The 18,821-nt window shown below is 43.7% G+C and overlaps 1 protein-coding gene across 6 annotated transcripts in view; it reads right to left on the bottom strand.

Moving 5' to 3' along the window:
• Positions 1-18,821, bottom strand: part of pcdh19 (protocadherin 19) — a 57,491-nt gene that overhangs the window by 8,939 nt on the left and 29,731 nt on the right. For 3 of the 6 annotated variants that reach the window (XM_030109601.1, XM_030109634.1, XM_030109616.1), the window contains exons 3-4: positions 16,293-16,351; positions 14,322-14,506 (exon numbers count right to left, since the gene is read on the bottom strand). In XM_030109601.1, the coding sequence (XP_029965461.1) occupies positions 14,322-14,506; positions 16,293-16,351 (244 nt within the window). The remainder of the gene's footprint in view (positions 1-14,321; positions 14,507-16,292; positions 16,352-18,821) is intronic. The other 3 variants (XM_030109609.1, XM_030109625.1, XM_030109643.1) reach the window with 1 other exon arrangement.

Here is an 18,821-nt window from a genome sequence, read left to right as displayed (position 1 = left end):
GGGAGGGCCGGTTGGAACGCCCTGGGAACAGATCGGATTTTTGCTGAGAGGATCCATTCACTGTATAGTGCCCTGCTCCGAACACGACTGCTTCCCCGATGATGCAGTGTCTCAGCATCAGTTTTTAATGCTCTAAAAGCATTACCCTCGGCTTCCATCATGACATATGCAACACTCGGAGAGGCAGGATTTACAATGGTCAGGTCTGGTGTGATCTGTGGGTTTTTAGAGCAGTCCCGATCATAATTTATGCCTTGGTTTTTCATACATTACATGAGCCAGTGACCATTTAACTCTCCCAACAGGCTCTGTGAACTGGATTTAACCCAGACAGAAAGGCATAAAGAGCTAAGCCTGGTCGCACAAGGGTGAACGAACACAGGTGGGAACGAAGGGAAAGCGGTTTTTTAACACAGCAGCAATACAATACACTGCAGTGCAACAGAAGAACGAAACGCTTTCAACTCAGGATGCAAAACAGACTGTGTAAATACTTCTAAATCATCATATTTTACTTAATATTTACATACATTCATTAGGAGTTATAATGCTGTATACGGGAATTTTGAACTATTTCTATCCCTAGTTGTATTTCACAGGTTTTTAAGATGTGGAGCCATTAAGTAATTAAAAATAAATAGGTAAGCACTTGGACTTGAACAATTGCAATAAAAGAATGGAAAACCATTGAATAAACAAACTCATATTTTCCTCATAAATGTTGCTCTGATGATGGACGAAAGGTCGTTAAGTGCTCTTTAGTTAGAGTTTAATTACATAAAGTTAATATGAGCACATTTTAAAAGAACTCATAATAAATATGTAGATTCCGCCACTAAAAAATAATGATCTCAACCATATCACTGTCTGTGGAACAAGAAACTAGCTTAATGACTTTATGGTAGTAAATTAGATAATTCTGCGGCTGCGTGCTGTATAACATTTCCAAGAAAAGAAAAAAAAACTAATCAGGGGTGTAATTCAGTGATGTATTTCATCCAAGAAAATTCATCTTTGGGTTAGAAGTGTTTTTAAAGAGACAATTATTTTTAAATGTGACACATACAAGATGGAAAAAAAAAATTGCAATTAAATTTAAAATTAAACTGAAACTTGAGCTCATTTCGTTCTCCTCATTTGGAGCATTTCCACGTGAAAATAGGATTTTGTGGGGAGGAATTATCGGGCAGGGAGAAAGGAAGGAAGATGTGATGGAATCACATTTTTAGAAAAAATGATCTTAAGAAGACCTGCACAACATTTCACAAGCTTTTTGTTATTTTTTTTTTTATTTTAAATAACATATTGTACATCGACATTAAATAGCAATAAATGCCACAAACAGATTCCATCAATGGACGTATGCATTACTCACATATTACCGGTATTGTGATCTACAGCGATGTGATGTGCGCCGCCATAATGGCGCAGCAAATATCACCCTTGTCAATTCTGAGCATCCAAATTGCCCTTCTAATGATGAGCTACAAATTAACCTGTGCTCAGGCGCCCCGGGCCCACAACAACAATACAGCGCACTCTCAACACTCAGCACAGCAGGCTGCTGGCGTCCCATTTTGCAAGGCCTGCCCGCGTTTTTGCCTGGCTCGTTTCCTCCACGACGCGCCGGCAGAGGACATCTTTAAATACACTAGAACAAATGCAGCATTTCTGTGTTTAAGCTTGACCGAGCTAGCAAGCTAATTTCCGCCGAAACCCTTGAGTCTGGAGGAAACAAGGGGGCTGAAAGAGACTCTTAAATTACATCCAGGAATGGGGGGGTTCGGTGGGGGAGGTGGGTGAAAGCTATATGACGAGCGGAGATGAAGAGCAATCGGAGATTTGGCTTCAGGATAGGAGCACGTTGAGTTTTTATCACTGATGACAAAACCGAAGGAGAAGAGAGAGAAAAAAAGAAAGAAACTGAGGTCACTTCATCTCATTCTGGAGTAAATTAAACCTAAAAATAGGATAATAACTTGAATATACTTCTTTTATGGATGAAAGGATTTAACAAACTTGGCAGGGGGAAAATACTAAGCACAGCTGTCCAGGAAATATTACACTGGAAGATGGAAAACAATACTTTGTGTCAAACCACAACTAATCACTTTAGGTGGAATAGTTTTATCGGCTTTGAAAAATCTATAACCAATAAACAGCCCAGGCAGAGAAACCATTATATTCTCACTCATTTGCCAGAAAGAAACATTTCTGAAAGTTTTTGTTTTCTGATTACTTTTTCCTCCCTTTGCTTTTATCCATCTGAAATAAACACAATATGTCAGCACTTGTCATCGTGGCCAAACAAATGTGGATGGCACACCGGGCAGCAAACCAATATCTGAGGATTTCTTCTCCCTCTGCGAGTTTCTGATTTGTCTCAAAATAGCGACCTTACATTATTAATATAATGTAGCTTCTCATTCAGTCATGTTCACTTTGTGTTAGCCAGGACTATGTGTTTTTATATTCCATTTCATCTTGTCACAGAGGCACCAGTATGGCTCCAACTCTGTCAACGTCCTCATTTTTTTGTTTTTCCTCCCTTTTAAAGAATTCTACTTGTGCCGTTTTCTCGACAGCATCAGAGATGAAAGGCTATACCATAACAGTGGCGGCGATATGTAATATGACGGGCGCGTTTGGCTCAGTGCAGCAGAGGCACACAGAGAAAGAGGAGGGGGCCCACCTTGGGCAACAGATCATGGCTTGAAAACACTATCCTCCTGTTTCACGCTGCACCAGACAGACAGCGTCATTTAGGGATGAGCAACAAATAAAAGAAGCAAGAAAAACACTGTGAGGCCCCCATTGTGTGGTGATGCATTAGATTTACACCTACTGGGTAGAGGGAAAGCAAGGAGGAGGCCTTCTAACACTTCTGAAAAACACTTTCTATTTCCCTGTCGTGAAGGCCAATCTGTTTGGCATCTGGGAGGCATGCTGATTCTCTCCCAGGTTCTCCATTATCCACCACGGTGAGGTCTTCACGATGATACCGCTTAATATGAGACAGTCAGAACCAGTGTCCGCAGCATTAGCCACCCACCAGTCTATATAGAGGATTGTCAGTGGCGAGGCAGTCCATGAGAGGAGCTGCAGCTCCTATCTGAGACACACAGCTTGAAATGGAGGTGGGAGACCGGTCTGAAGAAAAGAGAAGGAACTAATAGGCACATCTTCTCTGATTTGAGGAACATGACTATAGCATACATAAGGACGATGGCAGGGGTCTGACACAGTGGTAGTAATTGGATTTCTCAAGCTCTGTGCCCACTCATGATAACATGCTGAGCTGTGACATGAAAAGTCCTTATGTGTGGCGAGGGAGCAAGGTGCAGCAGAGTGGAAGTGACAGGTGTCAAAGATCCAATTCCCTCGCTCCTCTCCATCCCCGAGTTCCTTTTCTCTGGAGACAGCTGAGGAACAACCGGCGCCGTGGTAAAGCCAAACACCGACCCAGACATTCAGTTGCAAATCCAAGCTAGTTAAAGCCATGTGAAGTGCAGTGGAGGAGAAGGAGGACGGGGTGATAGCTGTGGGGGTCCGAGGTCGCGGCCTGATTGCCTGCTTTATTTATTTTCTGATGCTAATGCGAGCTGAAGACAGAAGCAGTGCAGGGTCCTACGCACACAAAGGAGCCCAAGACCCCCGCTGCAACGTCTTATAGATGACTGGGGGGGGGGGATGTGAAGTTTCTGGCCACAGTCCCCTCCCTGTCCTCTCCCTGCATTCTGGCCTCATCTTTAACGAGCGCTGCATGAGAAGAGGCACATCATTAAAAAGAGCCATTCTGAGATCTTCCTGTCCGCCATTAAACTTAACAGCCAACCTCTCTCATTATCTTTAATCCTCCCCTTTAAGAAGGTGAGGTTAGAAAAGTCACATTTCACCAGCAATACACGTCCACAGAATGAATTTTGTTCCTCGTTCATTCATACATGTATCATCACGCAACATGGAAGCACTTTTTTTGATCAATACTTTTCTGAAAAAAAAGAAGAAGACTGGAGTAAAAGTCACTGCAGTAATTATATGTTTCGCACTAACCTGATTTTACATAATAAACTAATGTGAGATGATAATTAGGTTAATGCCCAGAAAGATATGTTGTAGCCTAAAGGAACTAGCTTATTAGACACGCAATATAAAAATAGAGGAAGCTTTGTGAATGTTTTTCAATGCTGATGAATATACTTTAATTTGATTATGCGCCACCGGCTGCTATGCCACGATGTGGAAGCACCACTCGCAATCCCGTTCAGCTCTTGACCTTTCTCACAAATGAAACAAGTCAAAACAAGCAGACGGCGTTGCGCGTGCAGCGTAGTAATTCGTATTGACTGGTAAAGTTGATGCGGTGTTCAGGCTGCGCGCATTACAACTCGATTCTGAGTCAGCTGAGAGGACGCGGTTAGGATCAGCCGCAATATGCGCCTTCTTTCATGTAAATCACAAGAGTGCATGCTAATTCATAAGAAAAAAGAACAAACAGAGCACAGAGGATTAAAAGTCGCAGCCTTGGAAATATGAAGACGTGTTGAAAGACGGAATGCATGCACGGCTCAGTGGAGAGCGGCGGCCACGGACCAGACGGGGGAGGCTCCTCGGGGCCTGCACACACCTCGGCAAGGCCCTCCGTCTCTGTTACTTTCGCTCTCATCAATAGTTTATAATCTGGGTCAGTAGCAGCCACAAGGTGCCTCCCACTATTCAGGCTGACTGAAAATGTTGAATTACAACATACTGCGCTCATCTGTGCAAGGTCATGTGGGGGACAGCGAGGGGGAAACTGACACTAATTGGTGAATGAAAGATAGTGATGATAGAGGTGGTTTTGCATGACTTCTGTTTAACCTCTGGTTAACTTCTGCTTAGCTCAAATCCAATGAGCGCCCGGTGCCATGCCATGTTTTACAGCACATGTAGAGTCTCCGCCAGAATAATTCAGCTTTCCTACGACTTTAAAATGTTACCGAATAAATCATTCTTATTGAATATACATGAGCAGAGCAAAATATGGAAATATTACGGCTCTCTGCCTGAGGTAGTAACCTTTTGTTGCCACAACTGAGGAGGACGACATAACTTTACATATCCTTGCTACATATTCCATCTGAGTTATAATGTTGTGGGAGAACCAAGGTGATGAAAACTCAGATAAAAAAAAACCGGGATGATGATGGGGAAGGCATTTCTGCTGGCAGACAGTGAAATAAAAGAAAAAATAAAACACAGGAAATCTCAAATGGATTAAAGAGGATGGAGGTGTAGTGTTTTTTCCCACAGAAAGGAAGTAATAGGGGTTAAAAAAAGAAACGCACATCGCTGCAGCACAGGAGATCCCCCTCTCTGTCTCTTCCTCCCTTACCCCAGCTGCAGTGATAAATGTCTCTTTATATTCTGGACAGAAAACTGCGGGCTACAATGTACTTGTCAGAAGACAGCTGATTTTCCCCTTAAACAGAGCAGAGTATATTCTTAATCTTTCCTTTCACAGAGGGAGAAGATAAAACAAATGCCTTGTGCCAAGACACATAATGCCCAGAAAATCTCTCCCCATTCACTACACGTCCGTGCGGCGTGCCGTTATGAATGCGCTCCAGTATGCACAACCTGTGCGCCTGTTGCAGGTGTAGCCATACCGTGTGCAGCCGCATGCTATATGTACAGAACAGCCTTAATCCCTGCAGGATAGCATAGTTCCAGTATGAGGGCTCCTAAAGAGGAGTCGGGGCTACAGGTAATGGAGCTGATTATAGCTATCTGGGGATGGGCCGGCTGCCAGACACTGCCCTGCCTGGAGGGAGCACAGGGCCGCCTGGTGTCTGATATCCTGGGATCCCTGTAATACAAGCCCGGCTTTGGCACCGACTCGGTGACTATCCTGCCCACTTCCAGCCACACACCGAGGCTCCTTTCAGCTGGGTCTATGTGTATAGTGTGTCCTCATCAGGTTGTTTACTCCACACGGTATCAGTCAAGAGTCAAACATTTCAGTAACAAGGCTGTGGTAAGTCATGCTTTTCTAAAGGAGCGGTGTCACGACAGGGACTCGAGCTGTCAACAGAGGAGCAGGAGTTACTCTGGAGTTACAAGCGGTTATTTTCTGTCCTTGGGGCAGAGTGGTTCTGGTGGCCGACAATACTGTTACGCGCTGAAATTGCATTCCCGACACGACGGACAACAATAGCTAATCAGGTGGGTATGCTTTCCCTCAGCCATGCCATAAAAAATCCCTCTCTTAGCCGAAGAGCAGCCATCAGCACTAACGCGGCGGTCACGCTCCCTCATTTCCACTAAATCTCAGAATCAGGATGTCCAGATGAGTGCTGGACACGGAGCGTTCAGAGAGGCTCCGTCACTGCCCCCAAATGACGGCTGACAGTAATGTAATTCACCACTGTGTGACAAGTCCTTCAGATGAATGACCCAACGCAGCAAAACAGCAGATTTAAGTACTTCCTGATGAATCTTTCCATCCTTTCTAAAAAAAGGCTCCATGTGAAAGAATGTCAGTCGTGCAGCGCAGATTTGGTTCAGCACAAAGAGTTTCAGGAAGGACAAAAGACACTTTTTTAGCATGTTTACTGTGACAATACAGTAAACAAATACGCCCTCCAAACATCTGATGGCTCAACCTCAATCTCCTCCCTCCTCAGAATTTGCCCAACAATAGCACCACCTGACTGTCTCCTTTGTTCCTGCTGAATTACTACTTCGACTACGGGGCTTTGTCACTCCAACATAAAAGAGGGCTGAAACAATATTTGCTGGGTGTGTTTCCCAAAATGACTGATGTCGCTGCCCGAGGGAGGACTGGCTCTGTTACAGCGAGTTCACATTTAAAATTGCAACAAACAAGCATCAGCACTCTGAATGAGGAGCCGCAGTTTCCTCTGGCTGGATCTACCTTCTTCTTCTCCTTCTTTTTTTTTTTTAATGTGCACTTACCACATAGCAAGATGTTCGTACATTAAAAAAAAAAAAAAAACATTGCTGCAGGAGGGTGTCTTTGTTAATCTGTGGTTATGCTGAATTCGCATTATGAAGATAAGATCGTCGCCGCAGGATGTTTCATCGTGTTCAGATTACGATCAACTGTCCATAACAAAGCGCTCGCGATGAACTCGTGGCACAGAATCATTGTCTGAACAAATCTACAGTAACAGTGAGAATATCTGAACACAGAGGAACTGTGAAGACACCGAGCTGTTAGAATCTGCGGAGGTGACGATTTCTGGACAGGCTGTCAGTCTAACCCAGGCAAGCAGGCAAACACACACACACACACACACACACACACACACACACACACACACACGCTCAGACACACACACACACACACACACACACACACACACACACACACACAAAGGCAACATTTAAAGTTACCAATTAACTTCAAATGCATGTTTTTGGACTATGTAAACAGAGAGAACATACAAACTGAACAATGTATTGGTCATTATGTGCAAAACATTCAGTCAGATAGTGGTCAAATAATTTCATTGGAACTGTTTGGAATAAGTTACGTTTTCTGAGTAACTACATCCAAATAAACCCACTGGGAGTTTGTGATTTCAGCACAAACGAGTCTGCAGCCCCTGCAGTCACTCAGCCATCTGTTTTAAACCCACAGCCCCATTACTGCTCACTTTGTATTACAGTGGAGTAGAGGTTGTGTCCATGCTGTGACCTCAAAGAATTAAAAACACAATGGTGCGGTTAGAAAAATGGCTGCCGCCTCAGCTCCTCAGACAAGAACCAGAATCAATCAGAGCCACAAAAGGCAGGCGGACCGGAGACAAAGCAGCAGCTCTGCTTCTTGAATTTCACACCGTTTTCCCCCCTCCTGCCCGGACCATTTCTCTCCTGTGCCATCTCTTTATCTTTCTCCCTCTCTCTTTCCCACTCCTTCTCTGATTAACCTTTAAAGACACACTCGGCCGCCACACGCACACACACACTCAATATACTCTGTACACACTCAGGCAGATTTAAAATTCAGGTACTCTCTCCTCTCTTTAATACACACTCGGCCCCCATCAACTTCTGCACATTACCTGTTCTTAATCTCCCTCCCTCTGTCTGGGATCATCCTGATCCCCCTGTTTTCCCATCTGCCGTCGATTGGGGCCCAGCTTGGCTAGGTGTTCAACAAACAACTGTGATTCACTTGGTTTCTGCGGAGATTATTAACACACCTAGCATGCCACAGTGTTATGAATAAGCAATGGAGATCCGGAGCCCTATTTTCTCGCTGCCTCTGTGTTTCCTCCCTCTATCCCTCTCTCACTTGCCCCGCCGCGTTGCGAACTGAATGCCAGGATTGTCTAGAAAATGAGCTGTCAGTGGAGGGCCTGCAATGAGATACATCAGGCTCATTGTGAGTCCTAGAAAATAATGAACTATTCCCATTTCTCTCTCTGATATGTTCAATACGCTATCCATGACAAGTGCAAAGAGATAAGCAGTCCCCTCTTGAGCTGATTAAATACACGGGGTATATTCAGGAGAGCTTTGGCAGAGTGCGGGTTCAGGAGATGCCATTATGGTATTATACCATCACTATATGTTTTCAGACTGAGCTGCAAACCGAGAACCTCTTGCAGCAGTGCTGCTTGAGTCTATATTCGCAGCGTCTGCACCGAGAGGCGAAGCTGATAGAATGTTGTCAGGGAAACAACATATGTCACATTTGCTTTTGCTCATCCTCACATCTTTTAACGAAACTTCTCACTGGAAAATAACTTGAGTTTCAAATGATTTTAACTGTATTTGTTGGCGTAGTCATGAAAGTATCGCCAACAGATATTATCAAAGGACTTTTTCTCTGTGCGGACTGAAACACAAATAAAAGCAGTAGTGTCTTTTTTCGTCTTACAAGGGGAAATATGACCAAACAAAGTGAGAGAGATGGAAAAAAAAATACATATTTGTTTAACGTGATAGACTAATATTTCAGCAGAGGCAAAATCGATATCGGTCTGCTCTGTTCTGATCGCGTTGGATGTGATTTTTGCATGAAAAAAACTCACAAATCAGGGTTGTAAGCAAGACGATGAGCACAGATGGACACTGCCTGAAAAGTCGCTTCATCTCGAAGGTGAAATCTGCATATTGGTTGTTCATTGCAGACTTGAATACACCTGCTCACGAGCGATCTCCGGCGCGGCGTGTTTGCACTCGATCTTCCTTAAAGCTCAAACTGCACTGAGCTCTTTGTCACTGTCAGCCATTTTACCTCCACCGGTTCCACATTAGATTAGGCAAATCCAAATCAAAATGGATGGTCCCAGTATGGAGTTTATATGTTAATCTGATCATGAAGTATCATAACGCACCACGTGCTGTTTGCCAGGCTGAATCACAACAAGAGTTTTGATGCTTAATTCAATCGCATGTTGTTTGAGAATCAGTCACATCCTCTGGCGGCACTCACTGCTAGCTTGGAGTGAGCGGAAGCAAAAAAAAAAAAAAAAATGCTGCTACCTGTCAGAGAAATTGTTTCTTCTCCTCCTCTTTTTTATTTTCCCTCGCTAAGACTGCTTACTAGACTCTCAGCTCATCTCTCAATCTCTGTCTCCCTCTCACACAAACCCTGGCTCCCCCTCTCGTGTTGTCAGCGCGGCCCTGTTCCTGTTGCCTTCCTCATTCTGACACCTGTCAGCATTTTCGTTAGTAGATCAGAGGACTGCAAACTAGAAATGTTCCCGCGGTGAATTTAGGGCAAGTTTGCGGCAGATACATGTGCGAGGTGCCTTTACTCTTTCTTTAATTCAACAGGGAAGGGGAACTGCCTGACTGGCACAAAGTTGGGAGATGTGGATGGGAGATGTTTGCAAGTCGGTGGATGGAAACAGGCGAGAAAGACAAACGGAGGGGGCGAGGAAGGAAAAGGGAAGGAGGTGTTGGGTGGGGGAGGGGGCTTGAAATCAATTAGGAACAGTGAAACCCTGTGGATCTGCTGATGGAAGAAGGGAATATGGAGAAATCTTTGGCCCGTGGAGGGGGCTTCCATTCCTGGGCTCCAGCTTCAGGCACACACCCACAGGGAGCGAACAGATAGATGAGAGATATTCTCCAGAGGTGGAGGCCAAGGAATATGTCAGAAATAAAAGAGGCCTGTGCCTTGTTCTAGCTAATTGAGCAGTCTCGGATCCCTTTGAGTCTAATACGCTAAGAGGAAGGGATTTTATTTGAGGAACACTTACACACTGACCTGGAAACAATTCCAGAGCCAACACCACAAACCTCTAAACCCACAAATCGGACACTGTAAAGTGACATCATGCTCTCTTCTTCCCTCCCGCGGAGATAACTGGAGAGATTTAACAATACATGAATCTTAATCCTTGAAAACTGTGGCTCATCCATATCCGAGAGGAATTAAAGTGCGAGCTATGACAATCAAAGGAAGTTGGAAAAAAAATAGATTAAGCTCCCTTTGTCACAAGCCCCCTCGGAGTCTGTTCCCTCTCTTCTCCCTTGACACTAATGGTTCTACAGAGCCAAAGCTAGCATGTCGCACATTTCAACCAAATCCCCCCAACTTCACAGACATGCCTATAAAGATAAAGAAGAATTCATTTTATATAGCCCCTTTTTCTCAGTTTATAGTTGTGGTAATATCATTCATTTTTATTCTATTGGCCGATATAAGGGAGCCATTACATGTTAAAGATACCCGTTCCTTTATAGATTTTAAGAGATTTAATGTAATTTGTTCTTCAGATACTTCCCTAATCTAATCCACTGGGTGAGGATATTTAAGGTCAGGTTTTTCAAAAAGAGCGTACACGCCTCTTTAGATTCTTGGCAGGGATTCAATGAGGAGTAATTCGCTCAGATTTAGGTCTGAAATCTCCTCCCGAGCACTTCGCTGAAAGTTACCTTGGTGGTGTCTGGTGCAGGAATAATGAATCGCACTGAAACCACATCGCTGAAGACCAAAGCATAACTGATGGACAAGAGCCAAACATCAAACTCCTAAATTGCTTCAGAAGGGGAAAATATGCACACTGTAAAATGGTGCCGGTTTAGTTAGCAGCCGAATCTCGTCACATAAATGGAAGTCAGCGAGATGACAGGGAAGCGGGGTCTTTGTGCGAAGGTAACGCCTTGTCTCTTGGGCAAACAGCATCTTTACATGGCACTGGGAATGGTAAACATTTGCATTGTCAAAGCCTGAGAGTTTAACCCGTCCTGCCTTCCTTTTTCCAGCTTCCTTTTGTTCGCACAGCTTATCAACACAAGGAAACAGAACAATAAAAACACACGCACGAAAAAAAACAGGGATTCTCTATCCTCTGCTGCTGAGTGTTGTCCTTTGGCAATTCCAGTCTCTCAGCTTGTTTTCTGCTTTAGCTGGCAGGAGAGGCCCGCTACACTATAGAGTTTCTCCCAGAAGACATCTAAGCAGCGGAGTGTTTATAGAGGATGCCTATTTGTTTTAGGGAAAATTTCTCCATCCACTCAGCACAACTGACTTGTGTCAATCAGGTTGTGATCACAATAAAGCCACGTGACTGTTGGGGAGATGTTATCTCATCAGGAAACAGCTTAAGAGAGAAAAATATAATTGTGTTCATTTCCAATGCTCTGGGGTTCCATTTAAATTTTGTTTCTTGTGAGTCTCACATACATTTGGACATCTTGCTGCGGCTTTATCCTGTTCAGATCTTTGTTATATCTGTGAATGATGAATTACACGCCCGTCTTACGTACACTCCAGTACAAATATTACTAATAAAATATTCCTTTCAACATTTTACATGTAAACAAAATGCCACTTATGCCTAGCTTCAGATCTTGTGTTAACGTGCTTTATTTGTGTTGCAGTGATGACAGCTCCACCACAACAAAAGCTGGCTTTTTGTAAAAATGCTGAAGGTTCCCGGTTAAAAAAGTAGTCTGAGATATTGACGGAAATGTCAAGATTGTTACAACTGTCCCTGGTGGCCCTTATGTCTTATAATACACAAACCTTACATGTTCTACTTCAGGTTTTGTGCTCGTGTCAGAGAAACAATGATTTTCCTCGGAAGTAAGAAAAAAAAATTCTTTATTAAAGAATAAAGAAACATTCAGCTGTGTCTCATGCTGAATCTGCCCATCACCGTCATCCCACCATGCCACTAAACTATGTAATTAGACCATCAAGATTGTAATAGAGGCACAATTTCATTTGCCATGTCATTAGATTTCCGCACGTGATCTTTGGCCAGATCATTTAATGGTTATGAGCGGCCTCTCGCTGCGCTTCCAACACAGTGGAAAAAAAAAAAGAAAAAAGAATGTTGAACACATTTTTTTTCCTGAGTCCTTATTGAAAGAAAAATGCAAGTTGAAAATCCAATAACCGAGCCATCACATTGTAATTCCAAACAGACACTTTGTGATCATCTTTTTGTTCTGGTCAAAAGAACGGACAGCGCTTTGAAATCGCCTCGGCGTCTGTTTACCAGCAATGTGAGATTGCATTACACATTCAGGCGGCATGCATCCATTTTGCTGAAACAGATACAATCATTGGTGGTATTAATGAAAAAAGAACTGCCTCGGAGAGCTCTCCCCACTTGTAATATTCCTCATGTACATCATTTCTAATTGTCTCCTATAATGAGATCCCACTACTAGAGGACCTGTCAGCATGCATTTTTTAGAGCCACAGGATTTTTTTTTTTTTTTTTTTTTTGCAGGTTGTGAAGTAATTACAGCTGGCAACCAATAGTCAGCAAATTCACTTTTCATTGTTCATTATTGTCTGACGCCGCTGAGGGAACACTCCGTATAAGTTAATTCTAATGGTCAACATACTTCTCAGCCCTATATATACACTTCTATCTCTATTTGTCAGCTCAGTCATTAATGAGAGCTACTGGCCGAGAAGGCAGATCCATTTGCAGGGCTCCACTCTTGATTAACATAAAATGTAGTATGTCTAATGTTATTATTCCCCAGTCCAACAACATCAACAGCCAAAACTGCTCCAAGTGAAGCATCTGGTTAGTTAAATATGCCAGGGACAAGACAAGAGAGGACATACACATATCTATTACTGCTTTCTGCGGCCACACCCACACACTTCACAGTCCACTGATAAAAATAGATGGATAAATAATTAAAGTGGGGGGGAATATCATATAATCTTCACTCCTTTATGCATTTTTATAAAGCAGACTTCTTTTTCGTTATCTTTTGCTCATTAAAACTTCTCCCCTAAAAGAGCAGAGGAAGAAGAAAGTAGCGTAGTGAGAGAGTAGACAGCCATACTAGGCCAGTGTTAGTAAAAAGCCACCAAAACGATGTCGGGTTTAACTGAGGAAAGAAGAAGAAGAAGAAGAAAAAAAAACAGCCTAAATCTGGCACAAGTTCCCAAATTAGAGCACAGAGCGGATGTAAAGTTCAGATACAGCAAGTGATATCTGTAAATGCCGTCCTCAGGAGTGTGCTTCGAAAATGAAACAGCCAGTGTTTTCTCCTGACTCTGAATGAAACTGCTAATGCAAGTCATCCTAAAATGTCTGCAGCTTACACACACACACACACACACACACACACACACACGCACACTCTTGTGCTCCACTGAGCCATTGCACCTGTGCATGTGGCATTTCCTTTGAGCTCAGTAAATACCCTCAGGTGCATATAGTAACATCCTGATCTGCCCCAGACAGCTTTATCCTGCTTTGTCCTCCTCTCCCGCGCGCTTACTGACCCACTCTGTTTCCCATGCTGACTGGCAGTGGTTAAGAATGAACATGACCCTCGCTCTGACTTCTGCCAACCAAGAAGATGTCTTTTTAAACGATGAGTCAGAAATGAAACATCAACATTAATTCCCTGCTAAATGATCCCGCTGAATAATGGATGAGGGCACATGGAGATATGTAGATTTCCACCTTCTACCTTTGTGAGCCTAATTGCCGCCATTCAGGCACATCTGAAGTCGGCCCGGTTTCAAGCGCAGACATGGCCACTATCAGTCAATAATGTTGCCTGAGCCTGTATCAAAGGGTAGCCTTAGCTGTCAGAGATCCCTCACATTAGCTGCACGAGCAGGACATCAAAGACACACACACACACAGAAAAAGAAAAACCTGCAATGTTATTCATACTTGCACATCTGAGACCTGCAGTGGGTCTAATGCATCTTAAGAGATGCTCTGGAAGCATAAAAAAAAAATAAAAAACAGTCTCAAATGTGCACACAGATACACAGCGGTCTTATCTTGAAACTAGCAAATGCTGTTGCAATCCCCCAAACACACACAGCAGGCACGCTTACACAACACAGGCACAGGTTCTCTTACCTTGGTCCGGCAGCTGGCAAACATTGGGGGGGACAGTCATGTTCAGCACGTCATTGACAGCCGTGTCAACATAGTGTCCTCTCTGGACATCGTGTTCGCTGTCGGTCTGGTCGCTCTCCTCGTGGCCGCTGTCCTTCAGACTGTTCCCCTCCAGGTCCTTGAATGTCGATGTGCTACATGGGGGCCAGGAGGGAGGAAAGGGAAATGTTGATTAACTGTCACATCACCTTTCCTCACATGCGCGCGTTCGTCCCCGTGTCTCTAATGGTTTGTGACGAGCCGTCCGTCTCTCCCTTCACGTCTCTTTTTTTAATGTTTTCTCAGGATTCTTTGCCCTCTAACACAGTTTTTCCTCATGAATCCAAAGCAGACGAATGGTAATTTATTTTGCTGTAAGTACACCTCACTGAAGAACAAAGCCTCTCTGTCGCTTCTGTGTTTCAGTAACTGCGCGATAAGGAGGAAGTTTAAATCTGCCGAGAGTCCTTAGCGGATTAAGTGAGCATTTTTTAACGTCACGGATAGCTCGGCAGCCACGGGACGTTTCAGACAGGCACATTTTGGACGGATGCACTGACTTCAAGGACATCGCATTGAACAAACAGGAGGCACCCACTCACTACAATCAAACAAATACTGCAGTAATCAGGAATTCCTGGAAGGAAGATGGATGCAGGAAACGCTGGAAGCATACAAACCGAGCATCTGTCTTGTTTGGGGCTCACAGTCAATAAAGAGGGTGGGGTGTGGGAGCACAATCAACAGCTGCACAGTAACAGCGTGATTTCCCTTCATTTGAGTTCCATCCCACTGGAACAAATTCCGCTATACAAACAACACTAAATAGGGGTGAATATATGAACATGTGTTCCACGCCGGAGAGAAAGGAAACCCGAATGAGTTCGTACGAGGGAAGACAGGGGGTTGAAAAGGCGAGGGGAAAAACACGGACAGGGGAGAAAATGAGAGTAAACAGAAAGTGTGCAAACAAGAAGAAAGGCTGAAGAAGTGAAGGACAGTGCAAGGTAGCTGCATTACCCAGCCCAAACCTCGCATCCAGCAGCCTGGGAGAGAGGACTGCAGAGGAGGTAATGCTGGCTCTCTGATGTTATCACTGTAATTGCACCTGTCCTAGACCATAGGCTCACCGGCTCCTGGGGGGATTTCTTTGTAGTGTGCTGCAGAGGCCCACACTTGAATGCTCTTTGTTTACATTAATGCGGGGAATCTTTTTTTTTTTTTTTTTGGAGGGGGGGAGGGGAGGTGGAAATTGCCATAATGGCTTTTCAAAAGGCTGGGACGGCCTCAAACAAAAGAAAGCCTGGAATGTTCTATAGCTGCAGGTAAAAAGGGAGAACTGAAGTTTGTGAAGCGAGCCCGGTTACAAAAACCTCTGTGGCCAGAGGGAATTAGAATATGACCCTCCATTCCAACCCCCCGAGCTGAATTCCTGCAACCTTATCTAATACCCTCATTCAGGTGGACTGAATAACAAAGCACAATGAAAACATTCACTCTTCCCGTCGTCACCCGGGGAAGATTGTATGTAATTACTGACTATTCATGACGCCATTGTCTCAAAAAAAAACACAGGAGGATTGATTTGAATATCATTTAATCACTGTTTTAGGCAGTAACCTGATGCAACGCGAGCCACACGTGTCACTAATGGAACAAATTAACCAGTGTAATAAGGTTATCTGTGAATGTGGAAATAGTTCCTGCCGTTCTGTGCAGTTTAATAACCAGAAGTATGACTCTGTAGCTCATTTCAACAAGTGCTTACTAAACGCATAACGGAGTGAAGCTATTTATCCCCAAATCTTATCCTCCCATTGTAATTATCCCGAACGAAAAGCATGCAGGTACACATGCAAACCGCTGTAACGGTAGCTGTGCACTCATTAGATAAAACAATTACAGATAACAATGGTAATGAGGTGCTGGTAACAATTCCTAATCAAGACATACCTTTTAATGAGGTGGGCTCTGCTGTTCACGTAACTGGAGTCGATGGAATAATTCTCCGTCTGTGAGGGAAAGATGAACGGGGCAGGGGGGGAGGGCGGGGCGGGGTGGAGGAGGAATGATGGGGGCAACAGAGAGAGGTACTTTTAATAATGGAGGCAACCAAAATAATGTTACCAGTAATTGGCTTTCAGTAGAAATGTTATTTTACACAAAGGCCCTGGTGAGCAGCCTCTGCTTTCAAAGGGCTGAATCCTATTCTCTTTCAAAGCACACACACAGAGAGGTTGACTGGGAGCTGAGAGCCGGGGAGAGTGCTGCAGTGAGCACAGCCTCTCTTCTGCTCTTCACCCTCCCCGCTCTCGATCCCTGGCTCCCTCCCTCCACTGCCGGTCAGCCCACTGTCTTTAAAATGGAGTCATTAGGGAGGACAGACTATCATGCAGACAGAGGGGGAAGAAAACTTTCCCTCTTTTTTTTTTTTTCCTTCTTCCTCTTCTTCTCTGAACTCTTCACTTTTAGCATGTTTGAGAAGACATTAATGTAGGAATATTAAATAAATAACTGCAAGAGAAGCAGATGAAATTAAGAGTGTACCAGGGGAATCTTAACTCTGCAATTGCAGATGAAAAGGCTTTCAGAATATGCATGCGATAGATCTCTGACCCACATTAGAGAACACAGTTCAAAGGGATCCTACATTCGTTTTTTTTTTTTTTTTCACCATTTATTTAGCGAAGGAACGAACGTCTGTCGAGAATGCCACACAGACAGGAGGAGGTGTGCACGGCGAGCAGGTAGCCCTGCCGAGCATCCGCCTCACATGAGGTGAGAAGTCAGAGAAACGCGGGATATCAGGGCCCCTCGAAAGACATTCCGGGCCCCCGAGAAAAAGCCAGGATGTGACCCTTTCCACAAAGTTTGATAAGATGCAGGTGTTTCTGCGGAAAGAAAGCAGATCCCCCCACTTAAAATTCCTCTGTGCAGATACTGTATCCTGATAAAAGCCGAGAGTCTGTGGCAGACTTCCGAGAAGGAGCACCAATATCAAAGGCTCACCAAAATAAAAAAAAATAACAAAAGTCACCCTCGTGTTAAGAAAGGTTAATGCTGGCACCGGGGCACAGTGGCTGATTATCAAGTGAGCTTCACGTTTGACACGGTCCTGCTGTTGAGGTAGCGGCGCCGCCGCACAGCTGTCACACACGGTGACCAAACAGGTCTGGATTAAAACTCGGTGCCACTGAGCCAACGCGACACTTATTAGACGGAAATTTGGTCGAACATTTTCAACTGTTTTCAACCACAGTGTGGGGCAGCGAGGTGGAGGTGAGGGAGGGGGGGGGCAGAGAACAGGAAATGTCAAACATCATTCCCAGTATTCTTGGATCTCTTTTGGAAATAAATAAATTAATAAATACATAAATAAATAAAAGTGAAGCTGGCAGATCACAGCAGCGAATGTGGGGTGTTTACTTCTGGCAAATCGCTCCCGGGACCTGTTTGCAGTGTATAAAAATTGTAGGAGGGTGTTAATGCTACCAAATACATGTCCTTGTTTGCTCAGATTGCTGGTATTGATGCCATTTTCCCATGGCTTCAAAGACAACCTATGGAGTGCGCCGAGCTGCATTATCATTTGGCGTTTGCAGAAAACGGTCTGGTCTCTTCTAAACATCAGGGACTTTGCATCGCTATCAGAATTCAACAAATGCACTCCAGCCGACCTGAAATCATTAGATAAGCTGCTGCTTGTCTTCTCACCTTTTATACTCCTCATTATTTTTGCAGGAGAGAAAAAAAAATTGTACGACGATAAGCAACAATGCCGAGCGCTCTTCTGATTGAGGTTTTTTAAATTATAATGCAGTGTGTTTAAGCACTGAAGGTTAGCATCATTCCTTTTCCTTTTTACCATTTACCCCTAATTAAACTTTACCTCATTAGTACAGGGAAGACATTTCGTCAAAAGGGGATTTAATTAACATTTTATTATTATTCCATAATTTGGAGCGCACAGTGTTTGTTCTTTTGTATTACCCCTGACTCCTTTTGTTCCTCTTCGGCTTGACTCTATTGAATATCAAAGGTAACAATGGTGGCAACATACTGCAACTCCGAGTATTAATTAATTAAAGATTATCACTTTGAATTTATTAATTTATAAGTCATGACACGTTTTATGCATTAGCTATTTCATTCGACAATTTGCTTCCCCAGTGAAACTACATGTTGCTTTATCACTTCTATTATAGATTATACTTTTTTTTTTTGATACGGATATGAATAGGTTTATGTAAATAATACAGAATTTTATCTGAATACGCGCTGAAAAAAATTTGCGTTCCACCTGGTCCCCCCGCTTTGAGTCCTAGTGTACATGAATTACACTGCCTCATCTGCTACAGTGGCTGAGCATCCAGCGAGGGACTAATGAAAATGCAAGGCATGAGTAACAAGGAGAAAACTTCATTTAAAAGACAAGATAAAGAATTTCTTGTGAATGTCACTCTGGCTGCAGCCTGTAATTGG

Source organism: Salarias fasciatus, chromosome 2 (assembly GCF_902148845.1).
Source record: "Salarias fasciatus chromosome 2, fSalaFa1.1, whole genome shotgun sequence".
NCBI lineage: Eukaryota > Metazoa > Chordata > Actinopteri > Blenniiformes > Blenniidae > Salarias > Salarias fasciatus.
This window is presented reverse-complemented; position numbering and strand designations above follow the sequence as displayed.